Source organism: Nesoenas mayeri, assembly GCF_963082525.1.
Source record: "Nesoenas mayeri genome assembly, chromosome: 2".
In the NCBI taxonomy this organism is placed as follows: Eukaryota; Metazoa; Chordata; class Aves; order Columbiformes; family Columbidae; genus Nesoenas; species Nesoenas mayeri.
The window spans coordinates 65,076,249-65,099,662 of record NC_137543.1 but is presented as its reverse complement, the minus strand read 5'-3'; the positions used below and the strand labels follow the sequence as shown (position 1 = coordinate 65,099,662).

The 23,414-nt window shown below is 39.6% G+C and overlaps 1 protein-coding gene across 1 annotated transcript in view; it reads right to left on the bottom strand.

Annotated features, from left to right (window-relative positions):
- The window catches only part of AHRR (aryl hydrocarbon receptor repressor), a gene marked incomplete at both ends in the record, with an annotated part of 67,761 nt that extends 53,978 nt beyond the window's left edge, over window positions 1-13,783 (bottom strand). The window contains 2 exons of the mRNA XM_080339605.1: window positions 6,739-6,920; window positions 13,722-13,783. Of these exons, the coding sequence (XP_080195731.1) occupies window positions 6,739-6,920; window positions 13,722-13,783 (244 nt within the window). The remainder of the gene's footprint in view (window positions 1-6,738; window positions 6,921-13,721) is intronic.
- Window positions 13,784-23,414: the final 9,631 nt, after the last annotated feature.

The window sequence follows — 23,414 nt, the reverse complement described above, 5'->3', positions numbered from 1 at the left end:
GAGGAATTCTTTGTTGCTTTCTTCTTAAAAGGGATAAATCCAATTTCCATTAAAGATAAACATTGGTGGGAATTGGATCATACCAAACACATAAGTGAGTAAAAGGAAATGACCCACTAACATAAAAGTTAAATCAGAAGAAAGACAGAAACCACACAGTGTGTGCTATTCTGCCAGAACTGAAAAAAAATATATAAGAGATCTAATTGAAGGGGAGAACTGGGTTAGAAGGATGGAGGGCAGCCTGATGACAGTGAACAGGAAATCTTGGAACCGACGGTGGAGCATCTCCCTTATGAGGAAAGGCTGACGGAACTGGGTCTCCTTAGCTTGGAGGAGACTGAGGGGTGACCGCATTAATGTTTATAAATATGTAAAGGGTGAGTGTCACAAGGATGGAGCCAGGCTCTCCTTGGTGACACCAATGATAGGACAAGGGGCAATGGATACAAACTGGAACACAGGAGGTTCCACTTAAATATGAGAAGAAACTTATTCACGGTGAGGGTGCCAGAACACTGGAACAGGCTGCCCAGGGAGGTTGTGGAGTCTCCTTCTCTGGAGACTTTCAAACCCGCCTGGACACATTCCTGTGTAACCTCATCTAGGCGTTCCTGCTCCGGCAGGGGGATTGGACTGGATGATCTTTCGAGGTCCCTTCCAACCCCTAACATTCTGTGATTCCAGCAGCAGCAATCCAAGGCATAGCAACATGAAGACACCGGACCTAAAGAAGGGAAACTTTAGTATACCTGGAGAACTGGAAGGCAAAATCTCAGAGGACAGACACCTGAGGGAAGTAGGAACTAGATGTCCTTTCTATAAATCAATGTGTAGAGGATAAATGTAAACTATCTCAATGGCAGCCAAGAGCAGGAAATATATGAAAGGACCATCTTAACAAAATCCTGAGTTCTTCAAAGACTGGAAGGTCACAGAAAATGTTTTTACAAATGAACAAAATAAAGCACAAGGGTATAACAAGAAAAACAGACAAGCCAATGCATAAAATAAGATGTAGCAAGAAACAGAAGGTTATAAAAAGCATGCTGGAAGTCCTTTAAGCATACAAGGTTGAGAAAAGTGTTTTCTGCTAGTCAGCAGAAGGAGAGCTATAGATAATTAAAAACAAAACAAAACAAAACAAAAGTTTGAGAGTTTACTGCCTCTTTCTGCTTCCATCAGCTAGGCTCAGACAGACACTGCCGCTAAACACCAGCAGTGAGGCTAACACCTTAGCTAGTTGGATGAGTTTAATATTTACAAGTTAGTTGCATCTGACTAAAGTCATTGCATCACATTCTGATAATGAGCTAAAGCATACTCAGAGCTATAAATCTATGAGAAATCGTGATAAAAATGGGGAGATTTGAAAGACTAGAAGAGGGTGACCATGGATCTTATCATTATAAAGGATGGGAAGAGAAAAATCAAAGTATAGTAGGACTAAGCTGAGCTTCAACCCATAGAAAAATACTGGAGAAAAATATCAAACAACCTATTTGTAAAGAGGTAAAAGCTAATAAAGAAAGAAGTAGAAATCAACAGATCTACAAGAATATGTGCCACGTTACACTAAATTAATTACCTTCTACAACTGTACATGTGGATGGGAAGAACAATAGATATACATGTCTTCATAACTCTAAAAAGGTTATTCCTACTGTCTCTCAGTGCTTTAATAAGTAAACTGAAGAATCTTTTTGGAAGGGAGTCCAAGCTTCCTTAAGAAACGATAATAGGAGAAAAGTTATCAGTTATTTGCTGTAAAATGGAAGGATGCATTGCACATACCCTAGATGAATTTTGAAAAAAGACAAAGCAGAACAACAAGAGTGAGTAAAGAAAACATAGTCTTTGAGGGGAAAAGAAAAATAAAAAAGAAGCAGGGCAGAGCTCTTTTGTCTAAAGAAGCGAAGACTGAGGGAAACATGGGAAAACTTCATGGCTGTAAAAGCAGAGATGCTACGAGAAACGGAAATAAATTGTTCATCTAGAGAAGAAGGGTTTAAAATGCAGTAGCAGAGATCCAGGTTGGATACTAGGGACTGACAATGAAAGTGTGGAAACAATCACTCGTGTTGCAGATTGACAAAATCTTTAGACAAATGTCCCTCAGGTTTAGGCACAGTTGATTCTTCTTTGAGGAAACAGTCCTGTTTCCTAAAATCTTGAATTTTATGTGGAGGAAAATGACATAACATTTCTCACAACTTTCTCAGATTCTACTGCGATTCAGTTTAAAAATTCATATGTAACTTCAGTCTAAGATAGGTAAACAACAGGTCTCTATGTTTAACTGTCACTTATTTTGGAAAGATCTGGATTAAAATTTAAATACAAAATTTACAGAAACTTTGAATATATTTATTCACAGACTTAAGCTACAATTCTCTACATTCCTTACATAGTTCTCCATAAATCTATCAGATTTTCAGCTTTCAAAATGAAACGAAGTCTGGAAGTAAGTAAATAGAGAGAAGACACTGAAATCTGAAATAAACACAGAGAGTACAAATTATACTGCAAGGGAGATTTTTGTTGGGATTACAGGATTTTTGTGTGTGCATGCATGTCTCCGTATTTGCATGTCTATGTGTGTATAAACACAAAATATACATTTGTGCATGAACAAAATGTCCACATGGGAAAAACAAGCTATGGAATTAAACTACTTTTTATATAAATTATGTAGTGGAGGATTTAAAATATCTCCACTTCTTGAATAATCAAAAAATTGATCCATGTTGAGGTGTCTATATTTGCCACCTAAGACTGTACTCAACAACATCAGTTGTCATTTATTAGGAGTGCTTATAGCTAGAAGGATTAACATTAATGAACGATATGTTGAAGGAAGGTTTTAGTGGCCTACCGATACAAGGTTAGTTACACTAAGAACTGAAATGTGAGGAGCTTTAAGCCCTAGTTGTAACTGTGTTGGTCTATCAAAATTGTCATAAGTATTTTCCTTAGAGGTACTGGGAAACTTAAGTTAGCTGTCTCTCAGGAAGAGTCTGAGATGCTAAAAGAACAAGGTGCTACTCTTTCTTAGATTGATTTACAAAATTAGCACCTATACTAGAAGGGAACATTTGAAACAATCAAGAAAAGGGAGTTGGTTTTGAAGTTTCCACCACTGGAAAAACTGGGAGATCAGAAGTATTACAGTAAAGGATGTATTGTCAAGAGTGGTAAAGGAAGACAGAATACAATTAACCAAGATGGAATATGGCCAAGACAGAGGCTCAGCAAGCTCAAGTGGTCACAGCCACTAAGTCCACTCCCACAGGAGCCCCACCCAGGGCAAATTTTTGTCAGGGCCAAATGACCAGTTCCTGTAGCAGTTGATGTCTCTCAGTCTAAGTACTGGTTTGTACAGGAGACCTGGTGAGACTGGAAGGTTAGTGCTGCAAGCCATTTTGAAGTGCTTATCAGGAGAATGCAAAATGACTAGATGCATATAGCTTGGGGGCAGCAGGGCTATTAATAGAGCCACTGTCAGCTGATAACAGAGATAGGAAGGCTGTAAACCAAGTAGACAGAAGAATTGTTCTGAAGCCAAAGGAAAACATTTCTAAGAATGAGAGAGAGAATCTGTGTAGTGACTGTTAAACTGAATAGCAGAAATACCTGTCTCAACAACCTGATCTAAATTTGAGAAAAGAACCAGGCCTTTGCTTAGAGAACTTAACTAAGATGAACTGGCCATATGCTTTGAGGTACTAACCTATAATGTTTAGCAAAGTGGGGATAAATGTCTAATGAATATTCTCTATCTCCTAATATCTGGTTCTCTGCAAAATTATCTTCATGCTTGAAATCAATATGGTGAAGTAACTCCATGCCCTCTAATTGCCTATTGATCTTTATAAATACAAAATTTGTGCTACACGCTGACTAGTGCAGAGTAGCTGCTGAAAGGACACCTAGTGGTAAGTAAATGAGTATGTCTAGAAAATGCTGGGACTGTTGAAGTTGTGTAATTGTAATTGACACGGGATTTGCTGAACTGTTGTGGGTTGAATCTGCAATGTCATAAATGAACTTACGCGTCAAATAGCAATACTTGTGGGGGGGTTTTTTAAAGCTGCAAACAGCATTCTTACAAGCACTTTTTAAAAATATGGAATTTAAGATTAACTTCCTCAAAACTCACAGAACAGTGTTCTGCACAAAAGATGTGTGTGCCTATGTGTCATAGATTACAAATTTGACTGTCCTGAATCTCCACTGCATCACTTTTAGGAATATTGGATATCTGAACAGAACACAATATGGATTTGTTTTGCTTAATATTCCAGCCAAATTTCAGCTTGCTCATAATCACTCTTTGTGTCCTCTACTGTACCACTCTAAAATATCCTAAGCAATTCATTCCGTTCTCATCCTTTTCTCCTATGAAGACAAACAGATGAAGCATACAAACTGTACACATTCCAGCTAATTTGACTTTTTTTTTTGTCCAGCCAACTTTATAGTCACATCTTGCCTGTGTTTATTTCAAACCTCTTAATATGTGCTAATGCCCTTGTGACCAGGAGATGCCCACAACAGAAAGCTGTATTCCAGATGGAGCCATGCTGGTCTCATGCAGAGAGGGATTATAACCTTCCTGTGTAGTGACATGCTGCCTCTGGGCAAACAGACCAAAATCCACACTTGGCTTTCTTGTTTATGTCAACATATCGTATTACAAGCATGGAACGATTTGCTGACCAGTGTCCCTCTTCAATTATTGTCTTTATGTTCCCTTTTCCAGGTTTCTCTGTTCTATTGAACACCAGTTGTTTTGGATTATTTTTCCCTGAGTGAATTACTACAGATTTGCTAGGTCAGTTTTTCCAGATACATTTTATTTTCTCCAATTTTATAACATCTCTGTATGCACTGGTCTGTTCTCTGTCTTCACAGTGTTTATAACAGCTCATGACTTAGTACCATCTTCTGATTTAAAAAGCCACAAACAAGCCCTTTGTGCTCTTCTGTCCTCTTTCATCACAACCAAGATCAAAACACTGGGATGGATATTTTTGGTTTGCTTTTCTTAGGTGACTTCCCACCAAAGTTTTTACTTAAAAAAAATAAAATCAGATTCTGCCTTATTTCTCCACAACTACAAGGAAGTAGATGGTGACGTGCCATGAAGCTGAGGCTGCAGCTCCTGCTCTTACCCAAACATTAACACCCACTGCTCCCTCAGTTCTGTTTCCACGACTCATCTCTCCTACACTCCACTCTTTTGAAGCTCCAGCCTGCTCTCTTGTCTTAAAATGGCAAGTAGTTTCCTTCCTTTGCTATAAACAATGCTTTCTGTAACCTTAGTTTCATGATGTAAACATTTAAAAATAAGAATGAAGGGAACACAAACTATGTGTTCAGTTAGGTAATTTGGGGATTAAATTAAATGAAATCTCTCAAATCATGGAACATTTCAGAGTAATGAAGTCTGGTTCTACTTGTTTCCCTTTTATCCCATCCTTTTTTTAAAAAAAAATGAGAAAATGGATCTTAGAAACTCCAGCAGAAGCATAGTAAAGTCAGCTGAAGACAGCTTAGTGCTTTTGAATTCAAGAGAAATTAAAGTAAAGCTCCAAGGAAGGGGCTGTAAGATTTAGGTATGTGTTCAAAGGGAAAGTAAGGCACTTTGTAAACTGGAGTCTGGGCAACCAGCTGCCACAGTTGACATGGGAGGTTCCTGCTATCAGTAACATCGCCATCTGCAATCTGATGTCAGCTTGTTAAACGCCCTGCAGTCTGCCAAAGCCTCTTCAAACTTGCATTTCTTTTATACTAAAATATATTTTAAAAGCAAGAAATCAGCCAACAGATACTATTCTCTAGTCAAAACCAAAAAAATCTAAGGCTCTCTTTTATATACTGTGCAGAATAAGGAACAGTAACAGGAAGGAGGAGCAAAGAGTAAAAAAGGAAAAATAATGTCCATAAAAAATTACTTCTGTTTTTCTCTGCAGTCCACCTATAAGTTTGGGTCAATTATACTCCTTCAAATAGGTATTTATTTTCTTTTTTTTCTAAACAACTCTAGAGAGGACTTTCATTCCCTAATCTAGATTTTGCTCTCTTGAACTCTTCAGTAACAAGAAGAAACTAAAACTGTCTGCAAATTTGGAAGAATTCTTATTATGTACATCTGAACATGCACATTTGGCTTTCATTGTGTGGTAAGCCAGACAGCTACAAAAACAAAGCATAGCCTAGTACAGCTTTAATCAACACTTTAAACTTTGAATCTCACTTATCCTTAAAGAAAATGATCTTTTTGGCCTTTCAAGCAAGCCTATTTCCTCTTGGCATACAGCAAACACAGGTAATACAGTAGTTGCTTGACTTTCACATTGTATTTAAACAGGCATCGCAAACACACAGATAATAGTTTCAAAAAGGGAGTTCCAAGTATCTACAGGTATTACATCTGCCCCAAGCCTCTTTGCTGGTTTAGGGATTTTGCAGTCATGTTTTCCCCTTTTCCTAAAGCCTGCTGAGGAGGGGTGGAGGTTATCCAATTATTTGGTGAAAAACACCCAAATGTCATAGAAGAAAATGCACAAAATTCCCAACACAACATCCCATGCACAAAATAAGTTCAATAATAGATTTTTTTTTCTTCCTTTATCAATATAATACTACTTACTAATTTTACTCAAGTTTAGTACAAATCAGCAATAAATTAGAGGGAGACTTATAATGGAATATTGATATCTTGAAGAGGCCTACCTTGAAAGAAACTTTTGACTCGGAGATAGCTGACACTGAGGCGCAAGACGGAAAGTTTGTCCAGCTTTGATATGATGTCAGGTGGAAAAGGCAGGAGGCTGGCCAGATGGTCCAGTTCAGCATTTAGACGGTCCCTGTGTCTCTTCGAAGGATTCGATTTTTCGTTCCCAACTGCAGGCCTCCTGTGGTGGAGAACACATTTTCGATTACCTGTTTTACCTCCAGAAAGTAGAACCAGAGACTGAGATGTTGTCTGCAGTTAGTTAATAACAGACATATTTAACCTAGCTTCCATGAACACCTTTAAAGTTTCTGTCCTCTGCCAAAAAGAGGTTTACCATTCTGTGTTTGCAAAGACATGAACATTGGCCTCTCTTTTCACACCTGCCCCGTAAAAACGGACAAAGTCATACTTTTGATATGTCATACTCAGGACTCTTTCACGTTAGGGGAATAGGTACTATCTTCATGTTCCAGTGAGTACCAGGAAAAACAATTTATCATCTATGCAGTACAAATAAGGATCAGAACAATAGAGGAAAATTACCGTGACTAATGCATGAACCCATTCAATATCCACCATATTCATTCAAAGCATTTCCATTTAATGACTCAGATTTAACCTATGGGTTGGGAGATAATTAAGAAAAGAGCCTGTCTTTAGACATGATTTTTAAAAGTATGGGAAGCAAGGTGAAGAGACGTTCTTTCCTCAATGTTCTCACATTTATCTTCCTATGTCAGTAATAAAAAATATAAGAATTTGGTTTCTCTCTTAAGAATATTGGTATCCCTCCCAAAACATAAAGACTAACGTTACTCAGATTTCTAAGCCAAGCACTCCTAGTGCATCCCCATTCCACATCTTTCTCATGCAGTGAACAGCAACAGATGCCTCAGAAAATCCATTGTGAAAATGCACTAAGATGAGGAAGCTCGATTTTGGAGTATCTGCTGATATTCTTCTCACAGAACATGTAAGATGCTGTTCTCAAGAGGAAGAAAAGAAAAAGCTAGTGTGCTTGCACACAGTCATGGACACCCGATTTCCAGCATGACAGTGGGTGGTGCTCAGTGCTGAAGCACAGAATTGTCACTTAAGCAAGAAGACCTGAGTGGTAGGTTTGAGAAGGTGGTTATCTCCAGCAGATAGCAATTGCTAGACGCAGCAGTAGTCAAGTGCGTTATCCAGGAATGAGCCGCTGGCCACTGGAGCCATAAACTACTTGGATCCACCATCCCAGAAGGAGTGCAGCAGCCCAGTGCTATAACTTCACTACCATCTCCCAGGGGACGTAGTGCTGCGTCTGCTGGTCCTCCACTTGGTCTCTTAATACCCATGCTCAGGTTCTTAATGTAGCACATTGCCACATTCCTCCTGAGGCACATTCCCCAGAATAAGAGTCATTGAGAGAAAAATCAAGGCAAAAAAGTTGGAAAAAACCTCAAGAATGGGAAATGGTAGGCAAGAAAAAAATACATGTGCTAAAAGCTTCCCTTTTCTCCTCACTAAAGGCAAGGATCATAACCTTACGTAGCTCAGCTGGTGCTCCAGTGGAGAAAAAGGCTAAAACTAATTAAATGCAGCACTTCACTACTGCTTTTCCACGCTTCACACATTTTTTTTTTTTTTCAATTGTAATTTCAATTTTGAGCATTAGTATTTCACAAGCTGGTTAAAAGGTTAAATGATAACATTTGCATATTACCCCCTTGTTAGTGCAATCTTAAATAGTTATTGTAACTGTGATTTTTTAAAAAATATATGCTTAAAAATTAATTTTAAAAAAATCAATGTTTTGTACATGTGATTGTTGATAATTGAAAACCTCTTCAACTAAATTAGCTATGAACTTTTGAGAGTTTTCACTTCATTTTTGCAGGACAACACTAATGGACAGAATGAATGAAAAAGTGTTTGAGGTAGTGAAAATACGTAATTCCTGCTTTTTCATTCAAAATTACCAATACTGGTATGTGGCCCTTCAATAACGTGATGAGTTGCTTCCAAAGACATGGGGGAGATTTTGTTGATCGGGATCAATAAATAACTTTCCTCTGTTCGAGAGCAAATATGCAAAAAAATAATGCAGTCAACAAAGAGGGAATCATCTTTTTTACTTTTTCCAGAGTTAACTATTTTTCAAAAAAGTCTGCACATACCTGACACTAATTTTTTGCAGTAAACCCTGAAGCTCAGCCATCCTCACTATGACACCGAAAGGACGCCTGACTTGTGGAGAGCAGTAATTTTGTGGGATTATAGCCTGTAGTTCAGTAGAAGCTAAAGAACATAAGCTTTTGCTAATTGCTCTTTACATCTGACAAACCAGCTGAAGCAATGAAGCAATTCAGGACAGAAAAAAATTAATTCCAATAAGGAAAATTAGACTGATGTGTCCAAGGGCTGAAAGTTATCAAGGCTAACATGGAATAGAAATAGAAATTGCTCATGCCTATTTACCATGTAAAATAGTGACTCCTCTATGCCAGCGAGGTATGGTTTAGGGCAATTAAGTGGACTGCATTTGTTCCGAGTGTAAGGAACAGCTTTCTGGAGATGGTAAGGAATAGAACAAAAAGATGACAGAGAAAGTTCAGGACAGAGTCTCCCTGAAAACTCAAGGAAATGATTCAGTAAGGGAATGAAGCCAAACAAACAAGGGTTTGATGTAGATGCTAATTAGGTGCCAAGTGGATGCCGTTTAAAACAATGCAAGTTCCATGGAAAGGCCAGCATGGCTATCCATAAACAGAAAAGGGCAGGTAAGGAAATTCTTCAATGGGCTGTTTTGAAGCCAATGGAAATACTAGACCTTATCTTGAGATAAGAAGAAGATGGTGCTTGTTGCGTTTGCCTTAAATCAGGGATTCTCAGACTGTGTAAGTCAGGTCTAAACAGAGACATAGCACTCATTCTATGATACCTCTTTTACTGTGCTTTTCATACAACACTACTACAATGAAGTAGCATATGTAATTAAAACAATAAAGCTGGCTTTTCCCTCCATGCGTTGCTTAACCATTCAAATTCTGCTCTGCAATAACAAGTACTTGTACCTGTACAAGACCCATATCTCCAGTCACTGTGTGGTAAGAAGTGAGTGTGGGAGGTGGTGCAGAGAACATTTTCTGTTTCGGTGGTATGTCAGTCATTGAGCCATTTGTGCTTTAATGATTCAGTGTGCCCGTGACAGACAGACCACCACTTGAACCAGTTTGGTGAGCTCGCAGAGCAATTTCCTGCAGCTACAGCTCTGTCCGCTGTTCACCACCCTCTGAGGGAGCCCTACCCTGGTAACGAAAATTTCATTCTGAATAAGTTTTTAATGTATGCTGAAGTGTTAAACCAGCAGATGGTCTAAAGTGAGAAAAATCTAATCATTTACTATGATGGCAAGCTTTCATTAAGGAAGGGAAGAGAGAGACCATGAGATGCAACAGATAGGCTAACTGCAAAGTAACAGCAAGATGATTATCATGAAGATACTGGCCAGCAGCCCACAGCCTCTGAGCTGTGTTTGGGCGCTGCAGAGGTATCCTGGCAGAGCTGAGCTCCAGTGCCAGCTGTACACATGCAGATGTTCACCATCTCCTATGAGGACCAACTGAGGGAAAGCTGTGTGAAGGAAAGGGGCCCCTTGCCACTTTCTACCTCTTCTGGGTCTTCACAGTAAGGAAAGGGAAAAGCAGAACTAATGGTGGAGAAGACATCCCACTGGCAGAGCAGATGAGAGGTGGGATAGCGTGACACCAAGTAAGAGGAAGGGTTATATCACAGAAGACCTTAAAATGAGAACTAGGAAGCAGGAGAGAGCTGCACCTCCTAAGGTCTCTGTTTACACTGGCACTGGTACACTTCTGGCTGAAGTGGGCAGTTTGGAGCAGTTATAGATACACTCAGAGCTAGGGCAGCTGGAGTTTGCTTTTAAAGACCTATAAACCATTACAAGAAATGTTTTGTGGAGGAAGAGAGTTTTACAAGATGCCAGGGTTTGAGGTGAAGAAGTGGCTGAAGCTCTCAAATGGTAACTGTCCAGAAGTGTTGCCTTAGCATTTCTTGTATAATAATAATTTCACCACTGATTTTAGTTTCAGGTTAAAAACAAGATCTCTTTAGTTTACACATGCTTGAATTACCAGTAAAAAGTTAGATTTCCACAGGAAACAAACATTTGGTAGAAAATATTTCCTTTAGCCAAAATTCCAGTTCTCTGGCTGAAAAAAATGTATCTGATGGAAATTTTTCAATCAGTCCAAGCTCCAGGTGCTTGAACTGGTTCCATAAAAGCCAAAATTCTTTAGTGTAGACCACATTTACTGGGGCTTGTTTGGAAGCTTTCTGGGGCAAAACGAGAACAGCTAGGGTTTTTTATTTATTTTCATGTATAAAAGTAGAACTTGAACCCAATGTATAGTTTGAAGAATTGGAACCTAATGAAGATAGTCTCTCCTAGTTCAGTGAAGACAGCTGACACATATTAGGTCTTCCTGTTAAAACAAGATCTCCTACACATTCTTCCACGATTCCGTGGGTCTCTGCATTCTCCCATGGAGCTTCTTCCTACATTTTCATCACTATTCTGTAAAACAACCTCAGAACAGAATTTCTGTGCCTGAAAAACTACAGAAGTAGTGAGCAAAATCATTCTGTGACATCCCAAATTAAAAGCCAGCTGCAGGATCACCACCTGGCTTGACAGCCTGATCACAAAAAGCTCATGGAGAGACAGAGTTGGTCCCATGGGATGCACCGAGTATGGGCAGACATCAACATCCCAGTTGTTCTGCAAAGAGGAGAATTGCTCTCCTCTGCCCTTTGAATCCTGGCCCTCAAAAGGACTAACCCATTAATCCCTACAGAAATCCAAATGTCCTGCTCAGAGTGGCACCTGAGCTAACTTATTCCTTTGCCAAGAGAAAGTTAAATTTCTAGAGGATATTAATGGAAAAAAAAAAAAAAAAAAAAGAGAGAAATCATTATTAGGACTGGCCAAAGAATTCCCATCAACTTTTGTAGACCGTGAAAGGAGCAATGTCAGCCAGTTGGTCTTGGGCACTCAGAGCCTCTTTAGATGAGAGCTAGGAAGTCCTTGAGTGAGGGAATGAGCACAGGAAAGACTTACCAGAGACCAAGCCCACAAACCCATAAGGTCTGAGGAAGAGAACAATGTTGCTAGGAACTGAGAAATCATCCTCAGCAAGTGATAAGTAACTAAACACAGAAAACAGAGGGCTGCCTCCAGTGTGGAAGCTCAGTATCCTAATAAACCAAATTATTCCCTTTGTTTTAACCAAAATCAGGTTTCTTAGTAAAAATTGTCTCTATTGTGGCTGGATACGCTCATGCTCAGGTACCTGTCCTGCAATCTCACAGCAAAGCTATTTTCAAGGTAGCATTACTTGCGATGGCTTGGAACGTGAAAACTTGGTTCCATCAAAGTAAAAGAGAATTTGCTTCTGATTTTGTTGAAGCCAGAATTTCAAAAAGGTCTAATGAGGACATTTCTGTCCTTTGTTGGCAGGTATTTTTCTTAACCATTGCATTCATCTAGAAGTCATCTTTGAGATAAATTCTTTCAGTGAGCATGTGTGCTCCAAACATGCAGCCTAATGTTTCATAAAGCAACTGCAACTCTCCCTCCTTTCTCACAGAAGTTATGATCCATAAACAGTGCTGCACAGAAGTAATTTTATGTATTGGAGCAGTTCCATATCTCATGCAGTTATAAAGTTAAATATCTACATACATACTTGAACAATAGTGCGGAAACCTTACATACATTTTGTATTTAACACTGATTTTGCAGGAAGAATAATTTTCTCATGTAATTATCTTTGTCTACTGCGATTGTCACCTATCATATATTTTACAGTAAAAGAAATATTTTTTAAGTGGTAACAAGTGGTTCATGTGCAAATACTCTACAAAATCCAAACAAAATCAACAGATTCCCGTCAAACACTCAGAGAAACTCCCCTTTGACTTTAGACCAATATATACAATTTTAAGCCAAGTGGGTTATTTTTAGAAGATCTGAACAAGTGAAAACAGGGAAATCTATTTTAGTTACCTTCTCATCCTTAAATTGTCTGTGAAGGCCACCAGTGCTAGTTCAAAATTTTAACACAGTAAAAATGTGTGTTTCATAACCATATAATTAAGTGTAACAGAGAAGACATGGGTGATTACATTAAAAAGCTTCATTTCACAGAGTGGTTTATGGTATCTGGAAATCGTTTTAAATTTGACTGATAGAAACCTTTTTTCTCTCCCATCTGTAGTAACAACTTCCCATTGCTTTTTTTCTTCTGCTGCTTTGCCTGCACGCATACAATTCCTCTATCCCATTTTTCTCCTAATGAAAGTGATCCCATAGTAAATAGTGGTTTGAAAATTATGTGTTCTTTATGCAAAAAGTGAGTCACCGGTCTATTTTCTCAGTTGGCTGAACTGACCCACTTCCCAGGCTCACACATGTTGGACTTTGCGATGCCCCAAGCAAGGCTAAGTTAAGGAAGGGGGCAGGGGGGTGCACAATGCCAGCGTCCTGGTGCCACAAAGCTTCTCAAAAGGTTCCTTGAACGGGAAGCGGGGAACATAGAAGCTCAGGGCCCAGCTGCCCATTGTCCAGGTGACATTCAGTCCACCACTACCTTCTGCCTACAAAAAAGCGCTGTCCCTCTCTGCTCTTCAGAGCAGTGTAGTCTGCAGTATACCATGGTAGACACCACAGCTACCAGCAGCCTTCTCTGGGACACCTAGTGATGGATAAGGATTGACCCATGCTCAGCACTCTTTCTGGAGACAGTCTTAACCATGAGGCGCCAGCCTCCTGACCAGGGGTTTCTTGCTGCAGAGTAGGAGGTAAGGTCTCTCCTGTGTCAGCAGACCACGGGAGAAAGGAACTTATCCTTCTACCTCATTTCTAGGATATACAACATTCGGAGGGATATGCCTCCTGATGAATATGATACTTAACTGTTTCTGAATGGGTTTTCTCCTTTTCCTCCCAGCATATAGGCATTCCCCTGGAGGAATCATTGTTCTGATGCTGAAAAACAAAAGGAATAGGTTTCTTAGTTTAGGGGTTTCTGTGTTTCATACACTGTACAAAATGACAGCACCAAGAAAGTTCAACCTAGGAAAATGTTCCTTGAGTGTGGTGTTCAACAACACTAAAACGCACAGTGGCATTAGTTAAGATAGAAGCTTAAGGCTTATTCCAATTTCCTACCTTAATATTATTATAATATTGATGTTTATATTCAATTTTCATTTTTTTAAATTACGCATACTATACATGGTATAAAAATGGGTATAGAATATATCCTGTTTACTCAATATCCAAAATTGATCTTTTTCCTCTAGGCTCATTTTTAACCTCAGTTAAACAAATAGCAATGAATAATACTACCCATCATCTTCTGCAGGGAGGATTTCACAGCTTTTGAAATACACAAGAATATTGTCTTCCATTACTGACACTGTGAAAAGTAAAAGATGCAATTATTCAAATTCGCATTCTTCCAGGTCCTCACATCCTCATTTTTAAAGACTGAAAGTATATCTGTCAACAGCCTAAGAAGTGCCACACAGTATTGTGGTCAGCACTAGGACCCAATGCAGTGCTGATGGAGGTGACAATTTTCAGACAAAACTTAGCCTTATTATTTCTCTGTTGAGCACGTTTGCCTTAAGAGACATTTCAAGCTCGGAAACAAGTCTGCATTTGGTCTGTTTAAATCTTCTAGAGATTACCTGAATATCAAAGTCTCTTGATTTTCTGTTTGAAAGAGTATTTTAGCCTTGCTGTGTGCTGTTTCAACACTGGGTGCACACTGCCTGAGAGGCTGCTGTATCTCAAGAGTGTTTGCTGCCTTGTGTAAGACGTAAAATTAAGGGGAGCTTCTAAGTCACTGAATCAAATCCCATGCTGTTAATACTAAAGACAGCTGTGACATATGATGCAAATTATAAACCTATTGAACTTCATTTAACAGCTGTTTAGAGGAGCTTTGCTTTTCATTGAAAGACAGGTTTCTGATAACTAGAAAGCTTTTGCTTTTCAGCTTAAATTTGTTCACGGTCATTTTACGTCCATTTGTTCTTCTGCCAACATTGTCTTTTAGTTTAAATAGCTCTTCCTCCTCCATTGTGTTTACTCACTGGCATAGTTTTAAATATCAGTCTTATATTCGGTCAGCCTTCATTTTTTTCTGTTCTAGGACAACCCAAATTCTTTAATTTCCCTCTCATGTTACAAACTATTCTTCCCATCATCTTAGGAGCCTTTATTTTCTCATTTCAGTCAATCTGTCTGAAACATGGATAAACATAATCATGCACAGTATATTAAGTAAAATCTAAAAGTATTTCATACTTGCATATATATATACATATGTATTGACAAACCATTAATTCTTTATGAGAATTATCTCACTTCATATTTGCGTGACTGTATTTTTCTTTTTCATAGCCATGATCAAATTAGTGGCTTACAGTCATCCTGTGGTTACCTAATATGCACAGTTCTCCCTCCCCATGTATAACTTACAATAAATAAATGCACAGTTTACGGAGAAAATCTAACTTTTAGTGGCAAAGTGCCCAGTAATTTCATTCATACAAATAATCTCCAGTTCATTTTTGTTATGTGCGAATTCTATCTTCTTCTATATTGACGGCATAAACAACTAAGTTTATCGGTACACTGCTGGTTTTGCATGAAATTTCTTAGTAAAAATACAATTGTCTCCAAACTGATAGTTGAGGAACTCTGTAGTTTCCTTCCTAATCAGTCATTTTCCTTTCAGCATGTGTTGTTGACCCAGTTCCTTCCCCCAAAGTTTCAATTCTTTACTATTCCTCAGCAGCACAGCATCCTTCACTAAACTCAGACAGATTAGGTCTACCATATTTCCCTGATCTGGCAAATCAGTTATGATATCAACAGAAAGCTCTCAGGTTACTTGGTCGAAATCTACATTCCATTTTTATACCATTACACAACTAACCACAGCTGTTAATTGTTATTTCCTTGAGAATTCATTCTAAAACCTTATGTAGTATAGAGATCAGACAAACTGGTCAGTAGTCACCTTCTCTCAATTGTAACTGATTGTGGAAACACCAGTCGTTTTCCAACTCTTGCAGTGTCAGGTATAGAGTTCTTCTAGAAATACAGAAAACAATTTTTTTCACTATTACTGGGACAATTTCATGTAAAATTAGCCGAAGTCTATGAGGGATAAGATATGGTGCAATAAACACTGCTCCAGGTTAAGAAAGTTTGCTTATCCCACAGCCTGTGTTTACGTAAAGCCTTCTTGCCATCTTCAATGACCTTGTTAGGTTAGGCTACAAGCTCATTTTTTGCAACAGGCTGACAGTTTTTAAGACTTCATCTACCTTGGTGGGTTTTCTGCTCCAGTGGGAAGCTGAAATGGTGTAAAGTTGCCAAAAGAATTGCTGCAGTTTCTTATGAGACCTTACATTAGAAGATATTTTTATTGTATTGTAATACGTTTGTGTTCTGAGTCCTTCCTGTCCATAATATGAAGCTATGACTCATAGTTCATGTTTCAAAACAGTGTCACAGGCTAGAGTTCCCTTCTCTTGCCTTCATGAGTGAAATGACAAGGAGGAGAAAGACTTGGACAGCACAATTCAACTGAAAACTGAAAGTTAAGAGTTCATTTGATTTCCCAAATGGATCACTTTGTTTTAAAACCCATTCTGATTCAGTTGATGAATATGTGACAGCAAATAGAGATAAATGAAAAGACTTCCGTATGCGAACAACTGCAAACCAGGAAATAAAGAGCAAACAACATGAGCTAGAATTTATGAAGTGCAAAATGCTGGTTAAGAAAGACAAAGGCCCAAAGGAAAATTCAGGAGTTGTAGCACTAAGAAGAAATGATAGTGTGCTTTTTAGAAGACTATTACGAACAAAAGAAGTATGAAAAGTGTGTAGAGTGCTTATTAGGTGGAGATGGCTATATGTTAGAACTGCATAAATGGCAAGAGTGTTCCACAGTTTTATTTCTAGTCTCTGAAAAGAAGGATAATCATGCACCTGCATCAAGTAAGAACCAACCATGCACTCTTCAGGCTTTCTACAGGATCTTTCTACAGAATTAGGACAAGGGGTTACCACAGCAACATCGTATTGAAGCACTGCCTCAGCAACTGGACACCAACGCCCTAGATACGCGCACAGCCGAGAGGTGCTTCCACTACTACCACTAATGCAAATAGTGCCATGCAGGTAAAATGAGTTTGGGAATGAATGTACAGCAATAAAAACCAAGTCAGAAAGCTCATAGCTAGTCATTCTAAAAATACAAGTGAAAACGGCACTTGAAGTTCTTGAGCTGTGCAGAACCAGAAACCAAGAAAACATTTATCTTAAAAACTGGACAAGAGCCCATGTTCATGGTCCTGCCTGGACCATGCTCTCTTCTGATTGTCTGTGAGCTCTGCTCTCCACCACTGGTACAGAACAGCCCATCTCCACTGCTCCAGAAGGCCAGGAGCTCCTTCCCCTACCAGCCTCACAAGTGAACGAGAAATGGGAAGAAGCTGGGGGGACATCACTCAGCTGCTCAGGACAACTGTGCTCTTTCCTTTCTCTTTCTCTCTGGAACACTTGAGAGTTCTTATATGCTCTTCCCCTGTTTGAGGGAGGATGAAGATGAACCCAACGCAGCAACCTTCCACCCCTCTGGCACAGGACAGAGGACTTACAAGATTGAGGAGCTTCAGGAGAAGGACAGCTAGGACTGAAAGGAACAGAATTGCTGTGAAAGGGCAGATGTGGGTCATGATCATTCACTTTCTTATGTCAGATGCTTTTCATCACTGCTGACATTAAGTTGTAATTGATCTCTGAATGCTGGGGAAACCCAAAGGACTGAAAGACAGCTGCTATGTGACAATCTTCAGAGAAGAGAAACATAATGATCCAACTAACCACCGGATGGTGAGACTGACATCCATACCAAGCAAAATACCAGAAAACCTGATAAGAAAGAAGAATGACATCACTTAGCAGAATTTTATGGTATATCATGCTTTTTGGAGTGAAGCTTACTCACTGAGAAGTTGTCACCTCTAGCAGATACAGGAATTCATTTGTATTAGTAAACAATATAACGTAGCAGCACAACATTCTGATTTTTAAAAGCCACAATGAAGTATTGTAGTGCAAAGTTTCCATAATTAAAGAATTTGTCAAGTGACTAATCCTTTTTTTTTTTTTTAAGAGTAATCCTAGAGAAATCACTGCTAAATAGAAAGGTTTTTATGAAGATCTTACAGGCATCAAGGCTGAATACAAAGACATTGGTGGTAACATTTGCAAAGTTATAAAAATTTAGGAGTGGTAGATAGCGCTGAAGACAGAGTCAAACAGCAATCTGGAGGGTCCAGTAGGCTGTTTCTATTTATCCACAATACATTTTAATACTGCCAAATGCAAATGCTCACATCTCAGAATAGGGAATGCAAGTCGTTGCTACAGAACAGAGACTGCATCCTGAAATGCCAGTGATTCTTGAAAGGAATTAGGGATCAAAGTGAAAAATTAGTACAATACATGCCCTGAGCTCCCAGGGAGGAGCTGCTGCAAAGGCACTAATGCAGTTGCTGACTTAAGTGAAGTGAATTTACCTCTGTTTACAGATATGATGAGACTGATGCTGGAACAGTGTGTACAGTTCTCATGTGTTTTTCAAATAATGTTAGAAATCGGAAAGAGTGAAGAAAGAAGCTAAAAAAAATACTTTCAGTCTGAAGAAACTACCTTGCATAGAAAAAATAATTAGGTGACTTGAGTACAGTGAAGTACTTTCATGGGGAAGAAAAGGGTGCTGAATTATTTTAATCTGAAGCATTGCAAGAACTCAGAAAGTGAAGCTGAAGCCAGATACATCCATATAAGAAATAAGGCATTAATCTGCAACATTGTGAGCATTTAAACACTAGAGCAAGCTCTCTTGAAATCACTGTTAGATGTGTTAGATATCTTTCTGTAATGTACACTAGCTATGCTTAAATTAAATATAAGCAGTTAGGCTGAATGCAGGCATACTCCAAAAAAAATCTGGTAGCTTTCGTAGATATAGGAGGTCAAATTACATTACCCAATGATCTCTCCTTTCATTAAATTTTATGAATCATTTCCTGCTCGAATGCGACCACATACCTTGCATTCAATGCCTGAACTACATAAAAGTGCTGTGCAGACCACAGCTTCAGAGTGGCGCAGGTTTCGAAGAAGCAGCCTGGGAGCAAGGAAGTTGTGTTCCCATCCCCACCGCACCACAGAACCGCGGCGCAGCTTCACCGGCAAAGCGAGAAAGGGACGGTGCTGGAGTGCAGCATGGCTTTTTGCAGGATTACACATTGCTTCTACCTTGGTAGGCAGTGACTCTGGAAAAGACTTCCACTCATGACAGCTAATCAACAGAATAGAAATCTACCTGCCTGCTGTCACTAAATTAATTGCGACTAGCACATTTCTGCCAAATGCTTTGCTTCTGATGAACGGTCGTGATTTAGGAGAAAATAGGATAGTGGCTTTGGATATATTACCACTGCAAATAGCATGCAATACTGTGTGTCCAGCTGAAGCAGCCCCACTTCAAGAGTAGCTAAAGCAAAAAGACATAAAAATGATTAAAGGCTGAGAAAATGAGCCCTGCAGTCAGAGTCCAGGAGCTCAAACTGTTTGGGTTATCATGAAGAGCAGCAGCAGAGAATTTCCTCACAATAAGTAACTACATTATGTAAGAAACAAACATTTTGTGACAGAGATCAAGCTAATTCCAGCAAGATCCAATTTGCAGAATTTGAGGCTAATTAAATTCAAATTACAAATAAATGAGGATAAGTATTAAAATAATATGCCCAGGACTGTAGAGAACTCTCCATCACTGAGCATATTTTTAATCAAGATTTTTTTTTCTTAAGGAAACTATTAGACCCATGTGGTGAAGAATTTGTTTAAGGATATCTGGTGGTCCATGTTGCACAGGAGATTGAAATAATTGATCATGATGACTCTTTCTGGTCCTAAAATTTACTTTGCTACCTCAATCTCCTCTCCAGTGAAAAAGGAAGAAGGTTAATTCACAAACCTGAAGAGCTGTTAGAAATGTTAATTGACTAACAAAAAGGTATATAACACCTGACTTACAGAGGGTGCTCTGCAAGTACTGGGGATCATATGTTGGGCTAACAGAATAGCTAAGGTTGTCTGATGGATCATATAGAAAATCTCTCTTTACTTTCTTCTAAAGAAAATATGTACAAACTTGGCTACATTTGGAGCTTCTGAGAAAAAAAATCCAGTTCGCGTGTGCTTGGCAGACTTGCAGTCTGACGGTTATCTATAGTTTCTGCCTGAGCTGAGCACATGTCATCCCCTTCATTCCTCCTACAGGCATCTGCGCTATACATATGCATCCTCATGTGCTTTACATGCCTCCCCTCCGAGTGGCAAAGGCAGAGCCAGACTTTCCCTCTTGCTGTTCCTCCTCATCCTGCTGTGCTCCCCCTGCTCCAGCAGCTGCAGCCCAGGAACAGGGAACTCCAAATATAAGGCAGGGAATGGGGAGTCGGCCATGTGAAGGACTGGGACTTGAGGTAGGAAGGGGAGAGAAGCAGACTGCTTGTGGTCCTGGGTCTCAGCATCCCTCAGAGCTGCAGACAGACGCTGAGCTTTGTAACACTCCAGAAAGGGACCATTGGGGAGTGCTGCTTTTGAATTATCAACAGGACTTCAGGGTAAGCATCCAAAATTTGGCATTTTTGCCAGAAATTAGGTGGCCTGCACCTCCCTAATGCAGTTTCCCGCCCAGGTCTCCTGAGGGGTCCTGTGCCGTCACTGCCTGTGCCATGGGGATAAATCTGAGCAGGCAGAGCAAAGAGAGCTCAGAGAGGGAACCACAGCTGTGCAGGAGCTGTAGGAGTGAGGGGTGTGTGATGTGAGGCACACAACAACAGCCGCTGATGTCAGAGGCATCAATCCTCATTTTCTGGGAGCCTTGGTCTGATTTCTGAAAGTGAGGAGCACTCAGTGCCGCAGCTGATGGCACCCAGAACTGCGCTCTGAATGAACGTACACCAAAGGCTGTGTGTTCGGAAAAATCACCTCCTGAGTGCCTGGAATCGAGCGAATGAGAACACATCTTTCAGATTTGTCTCCATGAATAAGAACATATGTCTCAGCAGTATAAAAAAGATTAATTCAGCAGTGGTTTTGATGTGCTTAGATATTATAGTCACAATTACCACAGAAAAGTCTGTGACAAAATTAGTAACCCTGTGTTCACAATGCGATTTGAACAGAGCATAGTACAGAGCTGGGACCACAAGGTGAATGAGGATAATAAAAACAAAATATGCAATTTCTGGGTTTGGTATGAGATTAAGCTTAGTGCCAGTCCACATAGGTGAGGAATTCACATTTCATCTCTAACTCCTTTTTTTCCTATAGTAATTTGCAAGTGCTTGACTTTGAAACATGGCAACCCTTCAGCCCTTCGCTATAGGGTGAGTGTGCAGCTACACTCTTCAGGAATCTTTACCAGACACAGCCCCTCTGAGGAGAATATGGGATTGCCCCAGCAGTTAGACTACCCTTCGCATAAAAAGCTGTGCGCAGTGATGAAAAGCTTTGCTGCAGCTGGGGCATTTAAGATATCGTCTAAACCATATGGTTTATTTGATGATTAACAAGACAGACTCACATTGCAGTCTTGCCCTCAGTGGGGATATTAGTGTAGCACGTTTCACCTTTAAACTCTCAGGAACATAATATCTTTGAGATCTCTGTCCCTCTGTTATGTTTGCTGGAACCTGATTAACAGGTCAAAAGAAGTAACTTCTGGAGACTAAAAAGAACATACTGTGAAAGCATAAGCATCATTTCCACAGCACAATTGTCTGAAAACAGTACGATAGGTCAATGAAATATTTCTGCTGTGAATGTGTAGTGCAGCAGGGCCTTAGTTCAGCTGTCTTCAGCCTACAGCTAGTTCAGGTTCTGGGAGCAGCTTTATGATGGCAACACAGAGCTCAGTACCAGCTAACAACTCAAATATATTCATCAAGTGTATATATAACTTTTCAGGTAGATTCTGCTCAGATGTAGCTCTGTGCTGTCATGATGAGGCTGCTAGAGCTAGTTAGTTCATGCTGTTTGTCTAGGTCATTGATTTGTCTACACTCCTACACAACTGTGAGTGAAAAAGGTCTTAGATAAAAGGAGAGTAGCATAACTTTGGGTTGGCCGTGGCACTTTTTGTCACAACAATCACATGTGGCCCTGCATTGGCTGCTTTTTGGGTTGTTTTACCCTCATTTCCCACTCACCTTGATCCACTATAAAGCAGTCTGTGTTCCAGCACCCACAGACCACTGTGATGGGGTGAGCTAGACATTGACACTTTGAGTTGCAGAACTAGCCAAAGGTTACAAATGCAACTATGAACTATGAAACCATGCTGGGTCTGGTATTCTCTTTGAAATAGTAGAAGAATGATCTTTGATAAGACAGTCATCATGCATCCACCAGGCCAAAACAGAAGTGTGGAGCAATTTTGAAGCAAATGTTAACAGAATGATGAGAAAACCTGAGTTATACAAAGGAAAGCTACAGATAGATTACAGAGATGTAACTACTCCTACATTTATACAGTCCTAAAGTTACAGTCAGCCCTTTGAAGGCAACCGCGAGGCAGATGTGGCCCCTGGTGAAAATGAGTTTGCGACCCTTGGTTTAGAGCATTGAAGAGAGGAGAGAGGAAGAGCAAAACACTAGGAATCACTTTTACTTTGCCTTTACAGCAGAGTTTTCTACTGTAAAGCCAAAAGGGCACTAATTTAGATGGAATTTTTGTCAGAAAAGTGTTGCTTATGACAATCAGGGAGACTCTCCACAGTAGCTAATAAGCTGGTGAACCGCTCCTGCGAGTGAGCCAAAATCCAGCTCCAAGTCCTTAAAAAAAAATCTGCTGTACACCATAACCATACTTGCTTTTCTCTCTTCTTTTTCACAAAAGGCTTCTTAAAAGGTTTTAGTTGCACTCCGGTGCAGAATATGAGCAAAAATATATGACAGGTCATATATTTAGTATATGGGGTTTTATATATGTATATATTTCATATATTTGCGTATTTCTGCATCACTGTAGACAGATGAACAGTGTGGATGGAGAAAGAAGTGGCTGTATCTGGCTCAGGGCCACAGCCTGTCCTCAGAGGCACTTCTGTGACACCAGGAGAACGCAGCACAGCGTTTTCCCCAAGAAAAGAAGTGAAAGAGTGGATCTAAGGCCAATAAAATGGGAACTGAAGAAAAAAGAAGAAGAAGAAGAAGAAGAGGAGGAAGAAGAGGAAGAAGAAAAAGAAAAAGAAGAAGAAAAAGAAGAAGAAGAAGAAAAAGAAAAAAATAAGAAAAAGAAGAAGAAGAAGGAAAAGGAGAAGGAAAAGGAAAAGGAAAAGGAAAAGGAAAAGGGGAAGGGAAAGGGAAAGGAAAAGGGAAAGGGAAAGGGAAAGGGAAAGGGAAAGGGAAAGGAAAAGGAAAAGGAAAAGGAAAAGGAAAAGGAAAAGGAAAAGACCACAAGCACCATTCAGGGAAAAAAAGGTGTTTCTCTCAAAGCTT